At 52.7% G+C, this 26,615-nt stretch overlaps 1 protein-coding gene across 5 annotated transcripts in view; it reads left to right on the top strand.

Moving 5' to 3' along the window:
- The window catches only part of TSNARE1 (t-SNARE domain containing 1), a 348,915-nt gene that overhangs the window by 156,661 nt on the left and 165,639 nt on the right, over positions 1-26,615 (top strand). For all 5 annotated transcript variants that reach the window (XM_069731990.1, XM_069731989.1, XM_069731986.1 and 2 more), the window contains one exon: positions 21,255-21,410. In XM_069731990.1, coding sequence (XP_069588091.1) covers positions 21,255-21,410 — 156 coding nt within the window. The remainder of the gene's footprint in view (positions 1-21,254; positions 21,411-26,615) is intronic.

Below are 26,615 nucleotides of genomic sequence, written 5' to 3'. Positions count from 1 at the left end.
AACCTCATTTTTTGGACATGTGTTTTGTGATCTCCTCCATGATTTAGGTCCTGTGTTGTGTGATCTTCTTCATGATTTAGGTCCTGTGTGTTGTGACGTCCTTTTTTGGTTTTGATCATGTATGTTGTAACCTCATCCTTATATTGGGACCTTTAGTTTCCCGACTGTGTTGTGGCCGCCTCCTTGTATCTGGACCTTGGTATCTGGCCTGTGTGTTGTGACTTTATTATCCTGTGTATTGTGACCTTCTACTTAGTTTCAGGCCTGTGTATTGTGTCCTCCTTCTTGTATATCTGGACCTTGGATTCTGTTCTGGGTTGTGATTCCTTCTTAGTTTTGTGCCTGTTTGTTGTGACCTCCTGCTTATGCAGTCATGGCAAAGAGTGTTGGCACACTTAAAAATTGTCCCAGAAAATGAAATATTTCTCCAAGAAAATTATTGCATTTATATATGTTGTTATACACATGTTTATTTTCTTTGTGTGTATTGGAACAACATTTAAAAATTGAGGAAAATTAGGCAAATTTGACATACGGTAATTTTTCACGCAATCTCAAAAATGGACCTGACAAAATTGTTGGCACCTTTGCAAAATTGTGGGTAAGCAACTTAGTTTGAAGCATGTGATGCTCCTTCAGACTCGCCTGCGGCAAGTAACAGGTGTGGGAAATATGAAAATCATATACAAAGAAGGAATAAGAAACGGGGGAAGTCAGCTCGCCATTTAGAGTCTCTTTCCAAGAATGAGTTCCACGCACGGAGCTGCCTGGGCGTGCAAGTTCTAAACAGTGAAGAAAAAAAGTTACTCCAGCGTAGGAAAATATAAAACTTCGTCTTTAATGGGAAAATTTAAAAAACAGGCATAATGCGGACAACATATAGATCCCAGAGAGCTACCAACCGACACGTTTCGACACTCCGGTCTTAATCATGGTTTGGCAAGCAACCATGATTAAGACCGCAGTGTTGAAACGCGTCGGTTGTGGCTTCCTTATATCTGGACCTTGATTTCAGTCCTGCTTTGTGACCTCCTTATATCTGGACTTTGGCTTTGGTCCAGTGTTTTGTGACTTCCTTATATCTGGATCTTGGTTTCGGGCTTGTGTGTTGTCCTTATATCTGTACCTTGGTTTTGGGCTTGTGTGTTGTGGCCTCCTTATATCTGAACCTTGGTTTTAGTCCTGTATGTTGTGACCTCCTTATATCTGGACCTTAGTTTTGGGCCTGTTTGTTGTGACCTTGTCCTTTAGTTTCGGTACTGTGTGTTGTGACCTTGTTATATCTTGACCTTGGTTTCAATCCTGTGTGTTGTGACCGCCTCATATCTGAACCTTGATTTCTGTCCTGTATGTTTTGGCCCCCTTATATCTGGACCTTGGTTTGGGTCCTGTGCCTTGTGACTACCTCCTTATATCTGGACCTTAGTTTTATGCCTGTGTGTTGTGACCTCCACCTTAGTTTTGGTCCTGTGTGTTGTGAGCTGCTTATATCTTGACCTTGGTTTCGGTCCTGTGCCTCTGTATATCTGGACTTTGGTTTTGGTCCTGTGTGTTTTGACCTCCATTTATCTTCACCTTGGTTTCGGTCCTGTGTTTGGTCCTTCTTATATTTGGACATTGGTTTTGGGCTTGTGTATTGTGGCCTCTTTATATATGGGCCTTGGTTTCGGTCCTGTGTGTTGGGACCTCCTTATATCTGAACCTTTGTTTTCAGTCTTATGTGTTTTGACCTCCTTTTATCTTCACCTTGGTTTCAGTCCTGTGTGTTTTGACCTCCATTTATCTTCACCTTGGTTTCAGTCCTGTGTGTTTTGGCCTTCTTATATTTGGACATTGGTTTTGGGCTTATGTATTGTGGCCTCCTTATATATGGACCTCGGTTTCGGTCCTGTGTGTTAGGACCTCCTTATATCTGAACCTTGGTTTCAGTTCTATGTGTTTTGACCTCCTTTTATCTTCACCTTGGTTTTGGGCCTGTGTGTTTTGGCCTTCTTATATTTGGACATTGGTTTCGGGCTTGTGTATTGTGGCCTCCTTATATAAGGACCTTGGTTTTGGTCCTGTGTGTTGTAACCTCATATCTGAACCTTGATTTCAGTCCTATGTATTTTGACCTCCTTTTATCTTCACCTTGGTTTCGGCCTGTGTGTTTTGGCTGCCTTATATCTGGACCTTTGTTTTGGGTCTGTATGTTGTGACCTCCTCCTTAGTTTTGGGCCTGTGTGTTGGGACTTGTCACCATATTTTGATGATGGCTGCCCCCTCTAATTCTCGCTCGTCCTCCCCTGGCCCCCGGCATTGGTAAACCCATTGTGATAGAATAAATGGAGAGGTTTATCCGACATGTCACCTTGCGGAGGGGAAGTGTCTGTATACCAGATATTTCATCATTTCGAGCCTCCGCAGCGACTTTCTAGAGACAAAAGGAGCTGACATTGGATTCGGCGAGATGGCTGCGTCGCTAATCAGATTAAGGCGAGCGCTCGGCCCGGGCTTCCTGACCTTGAGAGATATTAGCAAGGATCGGGGGGTGAAGTGAGGAAAAACATAAGGATTTCTTCTAGAGCGAAATAATAGGATGATGCGAGCGGAGTCATGTCCTGTCCTCGTCTCCTTCCCGCAGATACATGGATTTAGAGGACGCGAGACGACGCAAGAGTTTATACAAATGCCATTACCGTAAAAGTCAAAGCGAATGTTCAGGAGTCAAGTTGAAGAGATTGGAGTCAACATTGGACGGCCGTGACCACCCATTCCCTATTACTTGGCCCCATGTTCAGCAGCTACAACCCCCCAGTGTACGCTGAGAGGTCGCCCATGATGGAGAGCTGCCATCCCTGAGCATTTTATCAATGGGTGTTGCTCCTCACCCATTTGTAAAATAGTCAGGTCCTGGCAAACGGCAACTTCTTTCTCTGCTTCTTGGATCACGACGACATGGGAGAAACATGTGAACCCTGGGTGCAGCAGGTGGTTTGCTTTATGGTGAGATTGGCGTCTTTCTGCCAAGCCATGGTGAAATCCTCATGGTTTTCTCTCCGATGCTTTGCGAGCGGGGTCACAAATTCCCAATTGACGTGCACTGAACGTCGGACTCGACAGGATTTAACGTGGATTTGGCATCACTTTCTGACTTGTGCAACTCGATTGGAAAGATTTATTCCAGACGCGGCGGGATTGCTGCAGACCCGCAGGGCACATGCAGAGTTTGCAGCAAATTGCTGCAAATTGCATACATATATATATATATGTATGTAGACACATACTTTAGTAATTTTGCATCCACACAGCTTGTAAGATCATCCTGGAAAACGTAGGCTGGAGCTGAAGGCAGCGCGGTGACGAGGCAGCAGCTGCGCGGTGTCGGTGCTCACGAGCAGCAGAGTTGGAGGATGACACCCCGATATTGGACACGTGCACGTTTGGGAACAGTCACCGTCATTAATCATAGCGAGTAGTCACCGGCCAAATATCAAAGCGACTGCTTTCCCCCCAAGCGTATTAATCATTCCGCCACCCGTGACACATAAGTACTAACATTAAGATGGAATAATGATGCAAAGGAATCGGAGGAGATACATTTATTTGGATTTTGCAATGGTGTCGAGAGTGATGGCGTGTGCCCGGGGACCTTCTCCTGCACCCGTTGGACCATTCTCTTGTACGTTCATGGCCATACGGAAGTAGTAAAAGCAGTACGGTCCTCACAAATTCACGCCACCCCATCGTTAAAAGAAGACTGTACGACCATCTCTAGAGGAAAGTTGTCCATAGCGACTTGTCGTTTTCAATCACATCTCTCCAGGGGAGGGCTGACCACAAAGGAAGACCACCTGATTACTACGAGACCCTTTGTGTCTCAACCCAGAGCGGAATTCACAAGGGCGCTGCCCAATGCTGATGTGTAATTTTCTCCATGCTGCCGCTGTTAATAAATTGTATCACATTCCAGAGCTGAATTCACAGCTACACTGCTCAGTACTGCTCTATGATGTCCTCCATGCTGCTGCTGCTGCTTAGCAAGTTTTATTTCACCCCCGAGCTGAATTTAAAGTTGCACTGCTCCATGCTGCTGTTTAATATCTTCCATGCTGCTGTTACAACATTTTTACCATATTCCAGTTCTGCATTCAGAGCTACAATGCTCAGTACTGCTTTATAGTGTCCTCCATACTGCAGCTTATTAGTAGGTCATATTTTGTCCGAGAATTGGATCAGAGTACAGATATGAGGGGCTGCTCTCCAGGAAGTTTTTTCACTCCAGAGCTGAATTCACAGCTCCACTTCTCAGTGTAATATAATGTCCTCCATTCTGCTGTTGCTGCTTTCTAGTAAACGTGATCCCATCCCATTGCTGAATTTAGAGCTTCACTACTCAGTTCAGCAATACAGTATCCTGCATACTGCTTCTTCTTAGCAAAGTCTTATTTCACCCAGAGCTGGATTCAGAGCTACACTGCTAAGTACTGATGTACAATGTCCTCCAGGCAGCTGTTACTGCTTTCTAGTAAGCTTGATCCCATCTCATTGCTGAATTTAGAGCTACACTGCTCAGTACAACTGTACAGTGTCCTGCATACTGCTTCTTCTTAGCAAGTCTTATCTCACCCTAGAGCTGGATTCACAGCTACACTGCTCTGTACTGTTGTACAATGTCACAGGCTGCTGCTTTTGAACATGTACTGCATAGGAACAGAAGAGCAGGAGGCCCTAGTGTCTTTGTGTGCTGTGTATAGTCTACACCAATAATCTTAGAGAATAATTAGAGAGCACCTGCAAAAACTGAAAAATGTAAGTCATGAAATGCTCCAGTCATAGCATCGTTCCTCATGTTCACACTCCACACAACAGCTTGTCCTGAAACAACAGGTACACGTTAATAGTGTAGGCAATCAATATCAGATCATAGGGGTCTTATTCTGAGCTGTTTGAGGGGGCTGCGCCGTCTCCAGTGACACTGAGCAGCAGCGCTGCGGGGGGTCCGACAATCGCCAATACATGTCTAAGTACTGCAGACCCTTTTGGTATTTCTGGGGATTGGGATTTTTGGCTTTCAGTGAAGGTGTGTTATTGTGCGCCTCTGACTTTTTTGTTCTTTCCTAAGCAATGCACTCTTTGCTTTTTGGGTTCGTTGCTGGCGTTGTTCCCCGTTTCGTGCCGCTGCCCGTGGCTCTGCCTCATCACTGATTCCACACACCTCGGAGGGAAGCGGCGCGCTGAGGGCACGTACACCGATGTGATTACATTCTCCGAAAGGAAGGAACCTAGGAACAAAAGCAATAAGCCTCTTCCAGTTACTCTTGCCCTTTTTGTCATTGCAGCGGTAAACATTTCTCAGCCGTACACACAATATGTGTTTTCATTTATGTCGCCAGGTCTGCCGTGTGTTTGATATGACTGGACACGGAGGTGACTTGAGTGAAGGCTGCAGTTAATCATCCACTCCCCCCCCCCCCCCATCCTTACAAACTATGTCCTTGGGGAGGTCAGAGCAAAACTACACATGACCAGGGCTTTAAAATGTTATTTACAGAGCATGGTCCCGGAGAGGTGACGTTATCGAGCTGTGGTAATTTCTTCCAGGGAAAGCCGCTCGTTTCTCAAGTCCTTAAGTGGAATGGGCAAGAAGGATGGATTGTGCCTGGGACAGGTGGTGAGGGACGGACTGTCCCCGGGTCTGGTGCTGAGGGACAGACTGTCCTCGAGTCTAGTGCTGAGGGATGGACTGTCCCCGAGTCTGGTGCTGAGGGACGGACTGTCCCCGGGTCTGGTGCTGAGGGACGGACTGTCCCCGGGTCTGGTGCTGAGGGACGGACTGTCCACGAGTCTGGTGCAGAGGGACGGACTGTCCCCGAGTCTGGAGCTGAGGGACGGACTGTCCTCGAGTCTGGTGCTGAGGGGTGGACTGTCCTCGGGTCTGGTGCTGAGGGGACGGACTGTCCCCGAGTCTTGTGCTGAGGGGACGGACTGTCCCCGAGTCTGGTGCTGAGGGATGGATTGTCCCCGAGTTTAGTGCTGAGGGATGGAGTGTCCCCAAGTCCAGTGCTGAGGGGACGGACTGTCTGGGTCCAGTGCTGAGGGGATGGATTGTCTGGGTCCAGTGCTGAGGGGATGGATTGTCCCCAGGTCCAGTGTTGAGGGGATGGACTGTCCTCGGGTCTGGTGCTGGAGGGATGGACTGTCCCCATGTCCAGTGCTGAGGGGATGGACTGTCCCCGAGTTTAGTGTTGAGGGATGGACTGTCCCCGGGTCTGGTGCTGACGGATGGACTGTCTCCGAGTCCAGTGCTGAGGGGATGGACTGTCCCAGAGTCTGGTGCTGAGGTGAGGGATGGACTGTCCCCGAGTCCAGTGCTGAGGGGATGGACTGTCCCCGGGTCCGCTGCTGAGGGGATGTACTGTCCCCAGGTCCGCTGCTGAGGGGATGGACTGTCCCCGGGTCCAGTGCTGAGGAGATGGACTGTCCCCGGGTCCAGTGCTGAGGAGATGGACTATCCCCGGGTCCAGTGCTGAGGGGATGGACTGTCCCCGGGTCCAGTGCTGAGGGGATGGACTGTCCCCAGGTCCAGTGCTGAGGGGATGGACTGTCCCCAGGTCCAGTGCTGAGGAGATGGACTGTCTCCTGGTCCAGTGCTGAGGAGATGGACTGTCTCCTGGTCCAGTGCTGAGGAGATGGACTGTCTCCTGGTCCAGTGCTGAGGGGATGGACTGTCCCCGGGTCCAGTGCTGAGGAGATGGACTGTCCCCGGGTCCAGTGCTGAGGAGATGGACTGTCCCCGGGTCCAGTGCTGAGGAGATGGACTGTCCCCGGGTCCAGTGCTGAGGAGATGGACTGTCCCCGGGTCCAGTGCTGAGGAGATGGACTGTCCCCGGGTCCAGTGCTGAGGAGATGTACTGTCCCCGGGTCCAGTGCTGAGGAGATGGACTGTCCCCGGGTCCAGTGCTGAGGAGATGGACTGTCCCCGGGTCCAGTGCTGAGGAGATGGACTGTCCCCGGGTCCAGTGCTGAGGAGATGGACTGTCCCCGGGTCCAGTGCTGAGGAGATGGACTGTCCCCGGGTCCAGTGCTGAGGAGATGGACTGTCCCCGGGTCCAGTGCTGAGGAGATGGACTGTCCCCGGGTCCAGTGCTGAGGAGATGGACTGTCCCCGGGTCCAGTGCTGAGGAGATGGACTGTCCCCGGGTCCAGTGCTGAGGGGATGGACTTTTCCCTGGTCCAGTAGTGTGGGATGGACTGTCCCCGGGTTTGGTGCTGAGGGGATGGACTGTCCCCGGATCCAGTGCTTAGATGGACTGTCCCAGGTTCGGTGTCGAGGGGATGAGCTGTCCCCGATTAACCAAAGGGCATTGTCCATGGCACATAATACCTGGTCGTCCTCTCTGTAATAAGTCAGAGGATAAAATAACCCATAAAAGAATGTATTACACAGAAGAAAGGAGAGGTCAGTGGGGCCCGAAATGCTCTGAAGCCTCACAAAATGGTGCCCAGTTCCTTGTGCTTGGAGGTCAGCGGGGCCCCTGTCGCCTCTCCTCAGGGCCCGGGACAGAAATGCTCCGTGTCTTGTGCTTGGAGGTCAGTGGGGTTCCTGTCGCCTCTCCTCCGACATGAGGCCACAAATGCGGTGAAGCCTCACACAATGGTGCCCCTTCCTGGTGCTCAGAGATCAAAGGGGGGCCCTGTCACCTCTCCTCCAGGCCTGGGGCACAAATGCTCTGAACCCTCACACAATAACGCCCCTTCCTGGTGCTTGGAGGTCAGGGCAGCTGGGTGGGTAACGAGGGGACTGCAATCATTTGATCAACAGACTGAAGATGGATTTCTGAAAGTGGCTGTGACTGAAATGGACATTCTGCCCCGATGCAGCCGAATCTCCCCGAGACCCCTGAAGGCTGAAGGCGAGACATGCATTTATGTATAAACATACTGATCCTCCACCAGCACGAGACCGAGAGAGAGGAGCGGAGGCGGCTTCCACTTTTGTGATTATGGACCCTTGAAATTGAGCTGGTCACAAGGTATCCCTCCGATGAAACCTCCAGTGATCCGCGGTCATTTGTGCAGATAGTGTTCATTTCGCTTGCGGCACCACCAGAAGACAAATCAATCATTGCACAGCTCCGTCTGACTGTGAAGAGACCGCTCTCTGCTGTGGTTTATAGACAGGTCCTGAACAAAAAGGGGTCTCCTCAGTGCAAAAGCCTAATAGGATATTTGAAAATATGGGTAGAAAAGCAGACAATCCCTTTAAGGGGAACCTTCCAGGAGACTAAGGCCATGTTCACACAGTGCATTTTTTACTGCGGAACCACCGCGATTTTGCCGCTGCGGGTCCGCAGCTGTTTTCCATGCAGGTAATACCTCCCTCCCCCCCCCACCCCCGTGCCCTCATCTCCCCCCCTTATACTTACCCGGCCTCCCGGTGTCCGTCCGTCCGTCTTCTCCCTGGGCGCCGCCATCTTCCAAAATGGCGGGCGCATGCGCAGTGCGCCGGCCGGCAGATTCGTTCCAAAGTGCATTTTGATCACTGAGATATAACCTATCTCAGTGATCAAAATAAAAAAAATAGTAAATGACCCCCCCCCCTTTGTCACCCCCATAGGTAGGGACAATAAAAAAATAAAGAAATTTTTTTTTCCCACTAAGGTTAGAATAGGGGTAGGGTTAGGGGTAAGGGTAGGGGTAGGGTATTTTCAGCCATTTTAACCCTAAAAAACTTCCTAGAAAACACACAGACTCTGCATAGAAAACTGCATTAAAAAACGCATCAAAAAACGCACCAAAAAAAGGACCTGCGTTTTCTGCCAAGAGCTGCGGTTTTTAGTGCAGAAAAAATAGCAGGGAAATCAGGAACGTGTGAACATGGCCTAAAGCCTGAAGTGCTCCGCTCACTGCCCCCCCCCCCTCCACTCACTGCGCCCCTCCTCCGCTCACTGCACCCCTCCTCCGCTCACTGCACCCCTCCTCCGCCCTTCCTCTGCTAACTGCCTCCGCTCACTGCGCCCTTCCTCTACTAACTGCCCCACCTCTGCTCACTGCGCCCTTCCTCTACTCACTGAGCCTCTCCTCCGCTCACTGCACCCAGGGCCGGCGTCAGCCCCCGGCACAGCGGGCAAATGCCGGGGCCCTGGGGAGAGGGGGGGACCCATGGAGAGCAGAGCAGGAGATAACATGCTCTCTCCCCCCACAAAGTCACTGCTGGCTGCGTTCTCTTAACCCCTATGTGCCAGCTCTGACACAAGCATCTTCTCACTCAGTCAGTGCAGCCAGGCAGGCACACATAGGGGTTAACAGAAGGCAGCCAGTGTGACATTGTGGGCGGAGAGAGCACGATCTCTGTTCTCCCCCCTGGGTGGCTGCAGACAGTGCTGAAGTTTATCAGGCAGATTCCGGAGGAGCTCGGTCCTACCAGTGCCTGAGTGAGTGTTATGGTATCCAGCAGTGGTTGCAGTTGTGGCTCAGTCTGCTGCTGTCTGTCTCCGCTGCCTAAAAATGTGGGTGATGTCTGGAGGAGCAGCTGGTGGGGTGCAGCCTGTAGCCGCCCAGCTCACCCAGAATACATGCATGCTGCACCAAACCTGCACCAGTGGGATAGGAAGAAGCTTAACCCCTTCCCATCTGTATGAAGGTTATTGCTGAACCTTAAAGATAACAATCCGACCCGCATAAATGGGGTTAACCAGATGCCAGGAGGAAGGGGAGCTGCTGCCATGGATAAATCTGAGCTGTGGGCTGTACGTTGGGGCCCCGTGGCCCCAGGCTGGTGACTGGAGGGACTCTGCCCAGTGCTGGCATGTGGGTGATTTCTGCTCCGGAGTCTCAGCTTCTCTCCTCCAGGTCACACTGCAGTCACAGCAACATTGGTTGTGTCTGTCCAGGTCCCAGCAGCTGCCACTGCTCCCACCAAGGACATGGCATCACTTAACCCTTCCCCTGCAGCCACCGGCAACAAATCCACATTATTCCTTGATTAAATCAGGTTCCAACCCAATAGAGGAGCAGACATTTCCTGCTGCCATTAGGGTCCGGGAGGGGGTGACATTGGCTGCCCTGCTACTCTGTAGTGGGGGGTGACAAGTGTAACATGGGGTAACGATGACGGAGAAATGCACAGGATAATAGCGCGACATAGGGCAGTGTATGGTATGGAGCAGTCAGGGGGTGGGCTGCAGGATCCCCCCATACTGTACATGACTGCTCGGGACAGGGAGGTGTTTAATGAGCTTCTAATGACAGGGCACTAATTGGGTCATTAGGGTTTGTGGAAAGGATTCAGCATCAGGTCCCTCATTAATGCCCGAGCCGCCTGTTACTTTGTAGCACAGATCTGTTGGGGCCGCAAAACCAAACAAAGTTGTTTATGTAGAAAAGTCTTTGTTTCATAGAAAAACTCAAAACAGAAAAGCACCTCTCCTGTATATATACACTGCACAGCACCTTTCCTCCTGTATATATACATTGCACAGCACCTCTCCTGTATATATACAATGCACAGCACCTTTCCTCCTGTATATATACACTGCAGAATCTACAATAGCTGTCACTCATGTAAGAAGTGAAATCTGGCATTGTACTATACATTTCTCTGCCGTATCTGGGCATCATAAATCGGGGTATGTGTTAAAGGGGGGGGAGGGGAGACTCTTTCGCCCGGGGCCCTCGAAAACCTGGAGCCGGCCCTGACTGCACCCCTCCTCCGCTCACTGCGCCCCTCCTCCGCTCACTGCGCCCTTCCTCTGCTAACTGCCTCCGCTCACTGCGCCCTTCCTCTACTAACTGTCCCACCTCTGCTCACTGTGCCCTTCCTCTACTCACTGAGCCTCTCCTTCGCTCACTGCCCCCCTCCTCCGCTCACTGCCCCCCTCCTCCGCTCACTGACTCCCTCCTACGCTCAATGCTCCCCTCCTCCGCTCACTGACCCCCTCCTACGCTCACTGACCCCCTCCTACGCTCAATGCTCCCCTCCTCCGCTCACTGACCCCCTCCTACGCTCACTGACTCCCTCCTACACTCAATGCTCCCCTCCTCCGCTCACTGACCCCCTCCTACGCTCACTGACCCCCTCCTACGCTCACTGACCCCCTCCTACGCTCAATGCTCCCCTCCTCCGCTCACTGACCCCCTCCTCCGCTCACTGACTCCCTCCTACGCTCAATGCTCCCCTCCTCCGCTCACTGACCCCCTCCTCCGCTCACTGACCCCCTCCTACGCTCAATGCTCCCCTCCTCCGCTCACTGACCCCCTCCTACGCTCACTGACCCCCTCCTCCGCTCACTGACCCCCTTCTCCGCTCACTGACCCCCTCCTCCGCTAACTGACTCCCTCCTACGGTCAATGCTCCCCTTCTCCGCTCACTGACCCCCTCCTCCGCTCACTGACTCCCTCCTACGCTCAATGCTCCCCTCCTCCGCTCACTGACCCCCTCCTACGCTCACTGACCCCCTCCTACGCTCACTGACCCCCTCCTCCGCTCACTGACTCCCTCCTCCGCTCACTGACTCCCTCCTCCGCTCACTGACTCCCCCCTACGCTCACTGACCCCCTCCTCCGCTCACTGACTCCCTCCTCCGCTCACTGACCCCCTCCTCCGCTCACTGACCCCCTCCTCCGCTCACTGACCCCCTCCTCCGCTCACTGACCCCCTCCTCCGCTCACTGACCCCCTCCTACGCTCAATGCCCTCCTTTTCCACTCACTGCGCTCCTCCTTCTTGACTCCTTTTGATTCCTGGAGCGACCACTTTTCCTTTCAGCCCCTTGGGCACTCTTTTCTTTTCTTCTCACCCCAGTGCCCCGCTCCCCTTTTCGCCACCTGTCGTTTGGGTGCCATGAATATCCTTATTTCTTTCTTAGTCTACTTTCACACTAGCGTCGGAATCTCCTCGTCGCAATGCGTTGGGGAGAGATTCCGACGCTAGCGTTTAACGTACTGCACAATGGAGGCAGCGGATGCATTTCTCCGGCGCATCCGCTGCCCCATTGTAAGGTGCGGGGAGGTGGGGGCGGAGTTCCGGCCGCGCATGCGCGGTCGGAAAAAGCGGTCCGTCAGGAGCAAAAAACGTTACATGTAGCGTTTTTTGCTCCCAACGGTCCGCAAAAGCACGACGCATCCGTCGCTCGACGGATGCGACGTGTGGCAATCCGTCGCAAATGCGTCGTCAATGCAAGTCTACGGGGAAAAAACGCATCCTGCAAGCACTTTTGCAGGATGCGTTTTTTCTGCAAAACGACGCATTGTGACGGATTGCAGAAAACGCTAGTGTGAAAGTAGCCTTATAGAATATTGTAAAGTGGACTCCCCCAATGATGACTTATCTTTCCCCTCTCTGACTGTGCAGAGGGTTTGGAGCTTTGTATCAGACCACAGAAAAGATTTGAACTCCCTGATGACAGCAGTTGGAGAACCTCATGGTTTTCTTCTGCTGGAAATAGTAAATGTGTGGCTTTTGCGCTGCCCCTGTTTTCGGACAGCCGCTTTTATGGGAACCATCTCCTAGTCTTGGCAGGACAGCCCTGTATGCTTGATGCGGATCTGGGCTCCTCTCCTTGCAGCTCGCCGTCCGGGCTCCTATCCTTGCAGCGCGCCATCCGGGCTCCTCTCTTTGCAGCGCGCCGTCCGGGCTCCTCTCCTTGCAGCGCGCCGTCCGGGCTCCGCTCCTTGAGCGCTCCGTATGGGCTCCGTTCCTTTCAGCGTGCCATCCGGGCTCCTCTCCTTGCAGCGCGCCGTCCGGGCTCCTCTCCTTGCATTGCGCCGTCCGGGCTCCACTCCTTGCAGCGCGCCGTCCGGGCTCCTCTCCTTGCAGCGCGCCATCCGGGCTCCTCTCTTTGCAGCGCGCCGTCCGGGCTCCTCTCCTTGCAGCGCGCCGTCCGGGCTCCGCTCCGTATGGGCTCCGTTCCTTGCAGCGTGCCATCCGGGCTCCTCTCCTTGCAGAGCGCCGTCCGGGCTCCTCTCCTTGCATTGCGCCGTCCGGGCTCCACTCCTTGCAGCGCGCCGTCCGGGCTCCTCTCCTTGAGCGCTCCGTTCCTTGCAGCGTGCCATCCGGGCTCCTCTCCTTGCAGCGCGCCGTCCGGGCTCCGCTCCTTGAGCGCTCCGTTCCTTGCAGCGTGCCATCCGGGCTCCTCTCCTTGCAGCGCGCCGTCCGGGCTCCTCTCCTTGCAGCGCGCCGTCCGGGCTCCGCTCCTTGAGCGCTCCGTTCTTTGCAGCGTGCCATCCGGGCTCCTCTCCTTGCAGCGTGCCGTCCGGGCTCCTCTCCTTGCATTGCGCCGTCCGGGCTCCACTCCTTGCAGCGCGCCGTCCGGGCTCCTCTCCTTGCAGCGCGCTGTCCGGGCTCCGCTCCTTGTAGCGCTCTGTCCGGGCTCCGCTCCTTGCAGCACGCCGTCACCATTTACTTTACTTCCCCCCCTTCATGTCTCAGAATAGCAAACGTTGCTGTCCATTTTGCTAAGTGCTTCTGGAACAAATAGGAAAGTTTCCGTCCTTTGGAGCCGTCTGCGCAGGAATGATAAAGGCAAATACAGCGTGACATTTCCTTGTACATTTTCATCTGAGCAGTTTGTGCGAGAGGACAGGAATAGAAGCAGAATGAGCAGCTCTGACATGGGAGCGCACCGCCACTCGGCTGACGAGGAGCCGCCATATTTACCAGATCCGAGCACTCAAGAAATCCACAGGATAGTAACGGGATGTACCGGGACCTCAGCGCTGACGGACTGTCCATACAGGTGGGGGGCACAATGAGAGGTCCATGATACTCCTTCCACCTAAATATTCAGCCAGTGAATTCATGGACCAAAATATTCAGGCTATCCCCACCCTCTCGCCTCCTCACTATGACCAGGCCCTGACCCACCTCCCTCAAATCGACCACCTACCCTTTTTAATCAAGGACCTTCCTCATTTTGAAGCGCACCCCCCTCCCTGAGATCAGTAAGTGTCCACACCCTCCTCAGATCTATGAATGCCCCCACAGTCATCTCCAAGTCCGCCATCGTTTGAGGAGCGCTCCCCCTCCTCAGAATGAGGAGCGTGCAGCTCTTGTATCTAGTGTCTGCGCCCCTTTTCAGATGGAGCATTTGGGCCACAACCCCTTAGAATAGAGTAGCGTGCACCTCTTGGATTGAGTACGACCCCACTCCCTTGGAACGATGGCCCGCGACTCCACACCCTCGGATCCATAAATGTGTACCTCTTGGATTGAGTGTTAGCGCTCCCACACCTTTGGAACGATGGCCCGCGACCCCACACCCTCGGATCCATAAATGTGTACCTCTTGGATTGAGTGTTTGCGCTCCCACACCCTTGGAATGATGGCCCATGACCTCACACCCTTGGAGCGATGGCCCGCGACCCCACACCCTCGGATCTATGAATGTGCTCCTCTTGGATTGAGTGTTTGTGCTCCCACTCCCTTGGAACGATGGCCCACAACCCCACACCCTCGGATGTATGAACGTGCACCTCTTGGATTGAGTGTTTGTGCTTCCACTCCCTTGGAACAATGGCTCACGACCTCACACCCTTGGAACGATGGCCCGCGACCCCTCACCCTTGGATCTATGAACGTGCACCTCTTGGATTGAGTGTTTGCGCTCCCACTCCCTTGGAACGATGGCGCACAACCCCAGACCCTTGGATCTATGAACGTGCACCTCTTGGATTGAGTGTTTGCGCTCCCACTCCCTTGGAACGATGGCCCGCGACCCCACACCCTCGGATCTATGAACGTGCACCTGTTGGATTGAGTGTTTGTGCTCCCACTCCCTTGGAGCGATGGCCCATGACCTCACACCCTTGGAACGTTGGCCCGCGACCTCCCACCCTTGGAATGATGGCCCGCGACCCCACACCCTCGGATCTATGAATGTGCACCTGTTGGATTGAGTGTTTGTGCTCCCACTCCCTTGGAGCGATGGCCCATGACCTCACACCCTTGGAACGTTGGCCCGCGACCTCCCACCCTTGGAATGATGGCCCGCGACCCCACACCCTCGGATCTATGAATGTGCACCTGTTGGATTGAGTGTTTGTGCTCCCACTCCCTTGCAACGATGGCCCACGACCCCACACCCTTGGATCAGCAACCCACGGCCTACACTCTCGGATCAACGAATGTGCACCTCTTGGATTGAGTGTCTGCACTCCCTCGGATCGAGGGTCCACAACCCCACGCTCCTCATATCGACAAACGTGCACCTCTTAGATTGTATGTCTGCTCCTTCCCCTCAGTTTGAGTCTCCGCACTCCCACGTCTTTGGATCTATGATCGTGTACTTCTTGAGTTTTGCAGACCCGCCACCACCCTCTTAGATGGAGGAGCGAGCACCTCTTGGATTGAGAGTCCGCTCCCCTATCTACATCAGATCAAGTAACGTGCACCTCCTGGCCCAAGCATCTGCGCCCCTCACCCCTCCGGATCAATATCTATTGTCTGATGGCTTAGGCTGCAGTACCAAGCACAGTCAGAGGAAGTGGTGGCGCTGTCAGCTCTCCATCAATGATCATAGATTACTTTTGATCTGCTCTTTCCCTTCCCCGGGAACTCTTCTGATCCACCGCCTTGTAGGATGTCACTCCGTTTGTTTCTATGGTCTTCTGGATTCGTCGCCAGTCCCCGCGCCGCTGCGGAGCACACACCGCTCCGCCATGGGAATATGCAGTTACATCTCTATAGTTCTAAGTTGCCATTTTATCATCTGCCTATCGGATTAGCGGCCTCATCCTGACATGGTGCGTGTTCACACTTAAACGCCTTCTCACCTTCCCTATAGATTTCGGTGTCGGCGGCTCCTCGGATGCGGCAGCCTTCTGCGCCTGATTGCATCGGTCCCGGCACTGGGATTCGCCACCGTAAATCTCTCAAGCCGGCAAGGATGTCTGCGCTAGAGGACAGGTTGGGAGGAAGCGGCTGCTCGTCATGGCCGACACTCTGGTCTTTGCTGCCCGTCATGTGCCTGTTAAAGGGGAGCTCCACGCCGAGATTAGCCTGTCTACACCTGCTGTGCTGCATCTGTCTCTGTACAGGGTGGGCCAGAATAATAGCTTCCATTTTTCTTCTTCTTTTTTTTTTTTTTTTTTTAGAGGCAGTCTCCTGTACGGCAGATAAAACGTTCTGTCTCATTTAAAAGGGAGCACAACAAAATAATTTGTGTGTTCCTGTCCCTGTCGCTTTTTTCTTACTTTTGTTCTTCTGAAGTTGCAACGTTCCTTTATGACTTGAGACAAGTCTGTGTTACATGGGGCGGTAGTCTGCTATACAGCAGATGCAGTCCTGTCTCCCAGTCAGTACAGTACTGGCCCGTAATAATAGCATTGTCGCTCCTACAATGTTTCCCTCTTGTTTTGCTGTAAATTTCAGCAGTTATCGACATTGGGGGAAAGAACGTGAAACGTTTGTGTTCCGTAGAGAGGCAGTATCCTGTACGGCAGATACAACTTTCTGTCTACAGGGTTAGGCCACAATGACAGGTCCCTGGGATGTTGTCTTACTGAAGTTGCAAAATTTTATGGCATCAGTGTGAAGAACTTGAATGAAGTCTGTGTCGCCCCGGAGAGGCAGTCTCCTGTACAGCTGAGAGTGCTTCACGTCTAACTGCCAGGGATCGTAGGGGAGAGTAGGACGTCACCTCTGCCCCCTTCTGAGGCCCCGGTTTTGGAGCCCTCTTTCTTCGCTCTATCTGGGTGACACCGTTAGGTAGGTCCGCCTTTACAGCTGAGTGCTGCCGTACAGGAGTGTAGGAAAGCTGGGTGATGGCGCTGTTCTGGTGGCTTTCGCAGGTGGGACGTCTCTGCACATCTATATAACGATGGAGCCCCCGACAAGCTTTCCCCGGACGAGGCCGCCATGTCTGTGGCTCCGGGTGCCGCTCTCCGGCTGGTCTGTGCTGCGAGCCGAATCCTTAAGACCAAGGATCTTCGTCATGGCGGCTCCTGACGGGAGCTCAGATAACGGACTGCGCCCTTCACTCTCTCGTTTTCATTTACCGCTTGTCACCCAGTTTTCTAGAGTCCCTGAATACCGCCAGTCTATCTGCACGCGTCAGTCCGGACCGCCTAGTGTTTGCGTTCTGTTCGGTGAATCAGGAGGCTCAGGATGAGCAGATGAACTGGATGAGCAGAAGATTGTAGATGGTGTAGTCAGATATATTCCCACCTTGTTCTCCAGATACAATCTCTGTGCTCTTTCCTTGTGCCAGTCTTCACTGCAGCGTCGGCATGCCGGTCATGAATCTGGGAGCTCAGGATGAGCAAATCTACAACTGCACGTCCAAGACTCCCATCGGGCTGGAAATGGCCGCGTGAACCTTCCCTGAGACATTCAAGTCATAAGATGTCTGGATTTCTTGTAGTTGGTGCCCTCGCTGATATTTTGTGACAGTTGCATCGGTGTTTGCGACGTGTTCCTTAGGTTGGAATTATTGGGGGTCCGACTCCCACCATTGACCAAAAGTGGTGTCTCCAGGCTCCCAGGTGTCAGCACGACTGTCTTCCATCTTTCCTCTCGGATAATCATGGCCACTTATACTCCCTTCCCGGCACTAAAGGGGCCTAGAAGCCCACCGCTCGCTCAGACAATGCCTAGGTCCAGTCCCCTTTAAGAGGGTATAGCACCCAGTGCCCGTCGGTGACCCCGTATGTCGGAGGCGGTGGGCTCTTCCCTCCGGTCCCCTATCCAGCCGCTTACACGGAGCACAAAGCCTCCATTAATTAAAGCAGAGTTTGGACGGGGGGCCGCGGCTTTGTGCAGATTAACAGCTAAAAGGTCCCCGCTGGTTTAATTGTTTAATTAGCTTAATTGTCTCCGTTGTACAATGGCTGATGGTTGCCAGGAGCGGCCGCCGCGTCATTACCAGTCTGTAGCGCGCCGGCACAACATGGCGTTACTGAATGCGGAGGACAGGTGTGCGGGGGGCGACCCGGGACCACCCTCCTCATCTGGGCCCATTATATGCCGGAAAGTTCTGCTACTTCCAATATACTTTACAGTTCCTCCAACATCTCAGGATCTCGGCTCGGTGGCTGAAAAGTGGCGGTGTATACCATATTAATTGCCGTATCGCTGGCGGTGTATGCCGTATTATGAGCCGTATCGCTGGCGGTGTATGCCATATTATGTGCCGTATCGCTGGCGGTGTATGCCGTATTATATGCGGTATCGCTGGCGGTGTATGCCGTATTATGTGCCGTATCGCTGGCGGTGTATGCCGTATTTTGTGCCGTATCGCTGGCGGTGTATGCCATATTATGTGCCGTATCGCTGGCGGTGTATGCCGTATTATGTGCCGTATCGCTGGCGGTGTATGCCGTATTATGTGCCGTATCGCTGGCGGTGTATGCCGTATTATGTGCCCTATCGCTGGCGGTGTATGCCGTATTATGTGCCGTATCGCTGGCGGTGTATGCCATATTATATGCCGTATCGCTGGCGGTGTATGCCATATTATATGCCGTATCGCTGGCGGTGTATACCGTATTATGTGCCGTATCGCTGGCGGTGTATACCATATTAATTGCCGTATCGCTGGCGGTGTATGCCGTATTATGTGCCGTATCGCTGGCGGTGTATACCATATTAATTGCCGTATCGCTGGCGGTGTATGCCGTATTATGTGCCGTATCGCTGGCGGTGTATGCCGTATTATGTGCCGTATCGCTGGCGGTGTATGCCGTATTATGTGCCGTATCGCTGGCGGTGTATGCCGTATTATGTGCCGTATCGCTGGCGGTGTATGCCATATTATGTGCCGTATCGCTGGCGGTGTATGCCGTATTATGTGCCGTATCGCTGGCGGTGTATGCCGTATTATGTGCCGTATCGCTGGCGGTGTATGCCGTATTATGTGCTGTATCGCTGGCGGTGTATGCCATATTATGTGCCGTATCGCTGGCGGTGTATACCATATTATATGCGGTATCGCTGGCGGTGTATGCTGTATTATGTGCCGTATCGCTGGCGGTGTATGCCATATTATGTGCCGTATCGCTGGCGGTGTATGCCATATTATGTGCCGTATCGCTGGCGGTGTATGCCATATTATATGCCGTATCGCTGGCGGTGTATGCCGTATTATGAGCCGTATCGCTGGCGGTGTATGCCATATTATGTGCCGTATCGCTGGCGGTGTATGCCATATTATATGCCGTATCGCTGGCGGTGTATGCCATATTATATGCCGTATCGCTGGCGGTGTATGCCATATTATATGCCGTATCGCTGGCGGTGTATGCCATATTATGTGCCGTATCGCTGGCGGTGTATGCCATATTATATGCCGTATCGCTGGCGGTGTATGCCATATTATGTGCCGTATCGCTGGCGGTGTATGCCGTATTATGAGCCGTATCGCTGGCGGTGTATGCCATATTATATGCCGTATCGCTGGCGGTGTATGCCATATTATGAGCCATATCGCTGGCGGTGTATGCCATATTATGAGCCATATAGCTGGCGGTGTATGCCGTATTATGAGCCGTATCGCTGGCGGTGTATGCCATATTATGTGCCGTATCGCTGGCGGTGTATGCCATATTATGTGCCGTATCGCTGGCGGTGTATGCCATATTATGAGCCATATAGCTGGCGGTGTATGCCATATTATGAGCCGTATCGCTGGCGGTGTATGCCGTATTATGTGCCGTATCGCTGGCGGTGTATGCCATATTATGTGCCGTATCGCTGGCGGTGTATGCCATATTATGTGCCGTATCGCTGGTGGTGTATGCCATATTATGTGCCGTATCGCTGGCGGTGTATGCCATATTATGTGCCGTATCGCTGGCGGTGTATGCCATATTATGAGCCGTATCGCTGGCGGTGTATGCCATATTATGTGCCGTATCGCTGGCGGTGTATGCCATATTATGAGCCGTATCGCTGGCGGTGTATGCCATATTATGAGCCGTATCGCTGGCGGTGTATGCCATATTATGTGCCGTATCGCTGGCGGTGTATGCCATATTATGTGCCGTATCGCTGGCGGTGTATGCCATATTATGAGCCGTATCGCTGGCGGTGTATGCCATATTATGAGCCGTATCGCTGGCGGTGTATGCCATATTATGTGCCGTATCGCTGGCGGTGTATGCCATATTATGTGCCGTATCGCTGGCGGTGTATGCCATATTATGAGCCATATAGCTGGCGGTGTATGCCATATTATGAGCCGTATCGCTGGCGGTGTATGCCATATTATGTGCCGTATCGCTGGCGGTGTATGCCATATTATGTGCCGTATCGCTGGCGGTGTATGCCATATTATGAGCCATATAGCTGGCGGTGTATGCCATATTATGAGCCGTATCGCTGGCGGTGTATGCCGTATTATGTGCCGTATCGCTGGCGGTGTATGCCATATTATGTGCCGTATCGCTGGCGGTGTATGCCATATTATGTGCCGTATCGCTGGTGGTGTATGCCATATTATGTGCCGTATCGCTGGCGGTGTATGCCATATTATGTGCCGTATCGCTGGCGGTGTATGCCATATTATGAGCCGTATCGCTGGCGGTGTATGCCATATTATGAGCCGTATCGCTGGTGGTGTATGCCATATTATGTGCCGTATCGCTGGCGGTGTATGCCATATTATGTGCCGTATCGCTGGCGGTGTATGCCATATTATGTGCCGTATCGCTGGCGGTGTATGCCATATTATGTGCCGTATCGCTGGCGGTGTATGCCATATTATGTGCCGTATCGCTGGCGGTGTATGCCATATTATGAGCCGTATCGCTGGTGGTGTATGCCATATTATGTGCCGTATCGCTGGTGGTGTATGCCATATTATGTGCCGTATCGCTGGCGGTGTATGCCATATTATGTGCCGTATCGCTGGCGGTGTATGCCATATTATGTGCCGTATCGCTGGGGGTGTATGCCATATTATGTGCCGTATCGCTGGCGGTGTATGCCATATTATGTGCCGTATCGCTGGCGGTGTATGCCATATTATGTGCCGTATCGCTGGCGGTGTATGCCATATTATGAGCCGTATCGCTGGCGGTGTATGCCATATTATGAGCCGTATCGCTGGCGGTGTATGCCATATTATGAGCCGTATCGCTGGCGGTGTATGCCATATTATGTGCCGTATCGCTGGCGGTGTATGCCATATTATGTGCCGTATCGCTGGCGGTGTATGCCGTATTATGAGCCGTATCGCTGGCGGTGTATGCCATATTATGAGCCATATAGCTGGCGCCGGGCGCGGCCCCCAGTGGCAGATATATTGGTGTTAACCCCTTCCTCTCCTCTCCCTGCAGAGCCCTCGCTCCCCTTTCTCTGACATTGAGGACGATGAGAATATCTTTAATGGTGATGATGAGCAGTGGCCGAGCCGGGACCAGGACGTGTCTGAGATCACAGAGGAAGATCTTGAGCAGATCCATCAGAAAGAGGAGGCTGTAAAGCTAATTGAGGTACGACCCATCGCCTGTCCCCTGCAGAGCCGAGGTGCGACCCATCACCTGTCCCCTGCAGAGCCGAGGTGCAACCCATCACCTGTCCCCTGCAGAGCCGAGGTGCAACCCATCGCCTGTCCCCTGCAGAGCCGAGGTGCAACCCATCACCTGTCCCCTGCAGAGCCGAGGTGCAACCCATCACCTGTCCCCTGCAGAGCCGAGGTGCAACCCATCGCCTGTCCCCTGCAGAGCCGAGGTGCAACCCATCGCCTGTCCCCTGCAGAGCCGAGGTGCGACCCATCACCTGTCCCCTGCAGAGCCGAGGTGCGACCCATCACCTGTCCCCTGCAGAGCCGAGGTGCAACCCATCACCTGTCCCCTGCAGAGCCGAGGTGCGACCCATCACCTGTCCCCTGCAGAGCCGAGGTGCGACCATCACCTGTCCCCTGCAGAGCCGAGGTGCGACCATCACCTGTCCCCTGCAGAGCCGAGGTGCGACCCATCACCTGTCCCCTGCAGAGCCAAGGTGCGACCCATCACCGGTCCCCTGCAGAGCCGAGGTGCAACCCATCACCTGTCCCCTGCAGAGCCGATGTGCAACCCATCGCCTGTCCCCTGCAGAGCCGAGGTGCGACCCATCACCTGTCCCCTGCAGAGCGGATGTGCGACCCATCACCTGTCCCCTGCAGAGCTGAGGTGCGACCATCCCCTGTCCCCTGCAGAGCCGAGGTGCGACCATCGCCTGTCCCCTGCAGAGCCAAGGTGCGACCCATCACCGGTCCCCTGCAGAGCCAAGGTGGGACCCATCACCGGTCCCCTGCAGAGCGGAGGTGCGACCCATCACCTGTCCCCTGCAGAGCGGATGTGCGACCTATCACCTGTCTCCTGCAGAGCTGAGGTGCGACCATCCCCTGTCCCCTGCAGAGCCGAGGTGCGACCATCGCCTGTCCCCTGCAGAGCCGAGGTGCGACCATCGCCTGTCCCCTGCAGAGCCGAGGTGCGACCCATCACCGGTCCCCTGCAGAGCGGAGGTGCGACCCATCACCTGTCCCCTGCAGAACCGAGGTGGGACCCATCACCTGTCCCCTGCAGAGCCAAGGTGCGACCCATCGCCTGTCCCCTGCAGAGCCAAGGTGCGACCCATCGCCTGTCCCCTGCAGAGCCGAGGTGCGACCCATCACCTGTCCCCTGCAGAGCCGAGGTGCGACCCATCACCGGTCCCCTGCAGAGCGGAGGTGCGACCCATCACCTGTCCCCTGCAGAACCGAGGTGGGACCCATCACCTGTCCCCTGCAGAGCCAAGGTGCGACCCATCGCCTGTCCCCTGCAGAGCCGAGGTGCGACCCATCACCTGTCCCCTGCAGAGCCAAGGTGCGACCCATCGCCTGTCCCCTGCAGAGCCAAGGTGCGACCCATCGCCTGTCCCCTGCAGAGCCGAGGTGCGACCCATCACCTGTCCCCTGCAGAGCCGAGGTGCAACCCATCACCTGTCCCCTGCAGAGCCGAGGTGCAACCCACCACTTGTCCCCCCCTTTGGGGTGTCTTATCTCTGGCTTCATGCCTGCGGCCCCCCGTACTGCTGGGGAGCTGCACCCCACCCCTCCACCTGCACAGACCTCTAATGGAGTTGAACCTCATTTTTCTCCTCTCCGGCTCCGTTGACAATAAGGCCATTGTTTGACACGGGGACGTTTCTCGCCGGCCGGTGTCACAGCCGCAATATCAGGAGATTTACAGCCCCGGAGAATCCCAAATTCAATCTACAAACAAAATTGAATCCATCCAGACGATGGTTCAGATCTCGCTAAGAAGGAGAGGAATTGAGGGCAGAAAGTTGAGTCGAAAAGAAGAAAGAATTGTTGAGGGTTGAAAGACTTAATGGTGCCACGAAAATGAGATTTCCTGATATCAGTCATGGCCCTGGAGATGTTAATATTACCCGGCTCATCCTGGGCCTCCTGCTTCAGGAATAGAATTCTACGCCTGCAGTTGAGACTGACACTCGCAGAACAGCTTACTGTGTCCCCACTCCTATAGTCATCAGGATCAGGGGCCGTCTCCGACCATAAAGTTATGGAAAACTGTTATTATTCCTCCCGTCTGCTGCTAATTCTGCTTATCAGTACTTTACATTGCAGCACTGCTCTATAGGGACCCAAATGACGGATGACCTCAGACTGTCTCCAATGCCAATAGTGCTGCCACTTTGATTGTGTCCTATAAGAGCAGAGATGCAGTGTAAAGCATTGGGAAAAGGGGCAGAGCAGGCTTCAGATATTTGTGGGCTCCGAGCAAAAGAGTCTCAGTGGCCCCTTTAACACTTACCACAGTCCATGGTGCACAGATACAGCAGAGAAGTACAGGTGTAGTACAATGCCAAAGATTTCACTCCTCACATCACATGAGTGATCTCTATCGTAAACTCTACAATGGGTCAGGAACTGGACAGTGAAGTTCTCTATACAGGATAATGAGCCCCACGTATTGCTCCATACAGTATTATGGCCACCACATAGTCCTCCACACAGTATTATGGGCACCACATAGTCCTCCATACCGTATTATGTTCACCACATAGTCCTCCACACAGTATTATGGGCACCACATAGTCCTCCATACCGTATTATGTTCACCACATAGTCCTCCACACAGTATTATGTTCACCACATAGTCCTCCATACCGTATTATGTTCACCACATAGTCCTCCATACAGTATTATGGGCACCACATATTGCTCCATACAGTATTATGGCCACCACATAGTCCTCCATACAGTATTATGTTCACCACATAGTCCTCCATACAGTATTATGTTCACCACATAGTCCTCCATACAGTATTATGTTCACCACATAGTCCTCCATACAGTATTATGGGCACCACATAGTCCTCCATACAGTATTATGGGCACCACATAGTCCTCCATACAGTATTATGTTCACCACATAGTCCTCCATACAGTATTATGTTCACCACATAGTCCTCCATACAGTATTATGTTCACCACATAGTCCTCCATACAGTATTATGGGCACCACATAGTCCTCCATACAGTATTATGGCCACCACATAGTCCTCCACACAGTATTATGGGCACCACTTAAGGTACCGTCACACTTGGCGACGCTGCAGCGATACCGACAACGATCCGGATCTCTGCAGCGTCGCTGTTTGGTCGCTGGAGAGCTGTCACACAGACAACTCTCCAGCGACCAACGATGCCGGTAACCAGGGTAAACATCGGGTAACTAAGCGCAGGGCCGCACTTAGTAACCCGATGTTTACCCTGGTTACCATCGTTAAAGTAAAAAAAACAACCACTACATACTTACCTACCGCTGTCTGTCCTCGGCGCTCTGCTTCTCTGGTCTGGCTGTGAGCACAGCGGCTGGAAAGCAGAGCGGTGACGTCACCGCTCTGCTTTCCAGCTGCCCGGCGCTCACAGCCAGACCAGAGAAGCAGAGCGCCGAGGACAGACAGCGGTAGGTAAGTATGTAGTGGTTGTTTTTTTTACTTTAACGATGGTAACCAGGGTAAACATCGGGTTACTAAGTGCGGCCCTGCACTTAGTTACCCGATGTTTACCCTGGTTACCAGCGAAGACATCGCTGAATCGGTGTCACACACGCCGATTCAGCGATGTCTACGGGGAGTCCAGCGACGAAATAAAGTTCTGGACTTTCTTCCCCGACCAGCGACAGCACAGCAGGGGCCTGATCGCTGCTGCCTGTCACACTGGACGATATCGCTAGCCAGGACGCTGCAACGTCACGGATCGCTAGCGATATCGTCTAGTGTGACGGTACCTTAAGTCCTCCATACAGAAATATGGGCACCACATAATTCTCCATACAGTATTATGGGCACCACATTGTCCTCCATACAGAAATATGGGCACAACATAGTCCTCCATACAGTATTATGGGCACCATATAGTCCACCGCACAGTATTATGGGCACCAAATAGTCCTCCATACAGTATTATGGGCACCACATAGTCCTCCATACAGTATTATGGACACCACATAGTCCTCCATACAGTATTATGGGCACCACATAGTCCTCCATACAGTATTATGGACACCACATAGTCCTCCATACAGTATTATCCACATAGTCCTCCATACAGTGTTATAGGCACCATATAGTCCTCCATACAGAAATATGGGCACAACATAGTCCTCCATATAGTATTTTGGGCACCACATAGTCTTCCATAAAGTATTATGGACACCACATAATTCTCCATACAGTATTATGTTCACCATATAGTCCTCCATACAGAAATATGGGCACCACATAGTCTTCCATATAGTATTACGGGCACCACATAGTCCTCCATATAGTATTACGGGCACCACATAGTCCTCCATATAGTATTATGGTGGATCCTCTGTTATCTACTGTATATAGAGGTGTTATCAGTTATTGTACAGGAGGAGGAGGTGAGCTGTGACATCACCTATTGTGCATGGTGGATCCTGTGTTATCTACTGTATATAGAGGTGTTATCAGTCATTATATACTAGGAGGAGGAGGTGAGCTGTGACATCACCTATTGTGAATGGTGGATCCTTTATTATCTACTGTATATAGAGGTGTTATCAGTCATTGTGCAGGAGGAGGAGGTGAGCTGTGATATCACCTATTGTGAACGGTGGATCCTCTGTTATCTACTGTATATAGAGGTGTTATCAGTCATTGTACAGGAGGAGGAGGTGAGCTGTGACATCCCCTATTTTGAATGGTGGATCCTGTGTTAACTCCTCTATATACAGTAGATATCAGTTATTGTACAGGTGGAGGAGGTGAGCTGTGATATCACCTATTGTGAATGGTGGATCCTTTATTATCTACTGTATATAGACGTGTTATCAGTCATTGTACAGGAGGAGGTGAGCTGTGACATTACCTATTTTGAATGGTGGATCCTGTGTTATCTGCTGTATATAGAGGTGTTATCGATCATTGTACAGGAGGAGGAGGTGAGCTGTGACATCACCTATTGTGAATGGTGGATCCTGTGTTATCTACTGTATATAGATTTGTTATCAGTCATTGTACAGGAGGAGGAGGTGAGCTGTGACATCACCTATTGTAAATGGAGGGTTCTGTTATTTAACACCTCTATATCCTGCTGATATCAATCATTGTTACCCTGCCTCTGCTGATAATGCTGCCTTAAAGTGCAGGAAGTACGAGTCTAGAATAATCCCTGTGGC

The sequence above is a fragment of the Ranitomeya imitator genome, chromosome 6 (assembly GCF_032444005.1).
Source record: "Ranitomeya imitator isolate aRanImi1 chromosome 6, aRanImi1.pri, whole genome shotgun sequence".
In the NCBI taxonomy this organism is placed as follows: Eukaryota; Metazoa; Chordata; class Amphibia; order Anura; family Dendrobatidae; genus Ranitomeya; species Ranitomeya imitator.
Note: the sequence above shows the minus strand (reverse complement) of the source record. Positions and strands in the feature narration are given on the sequence as shown.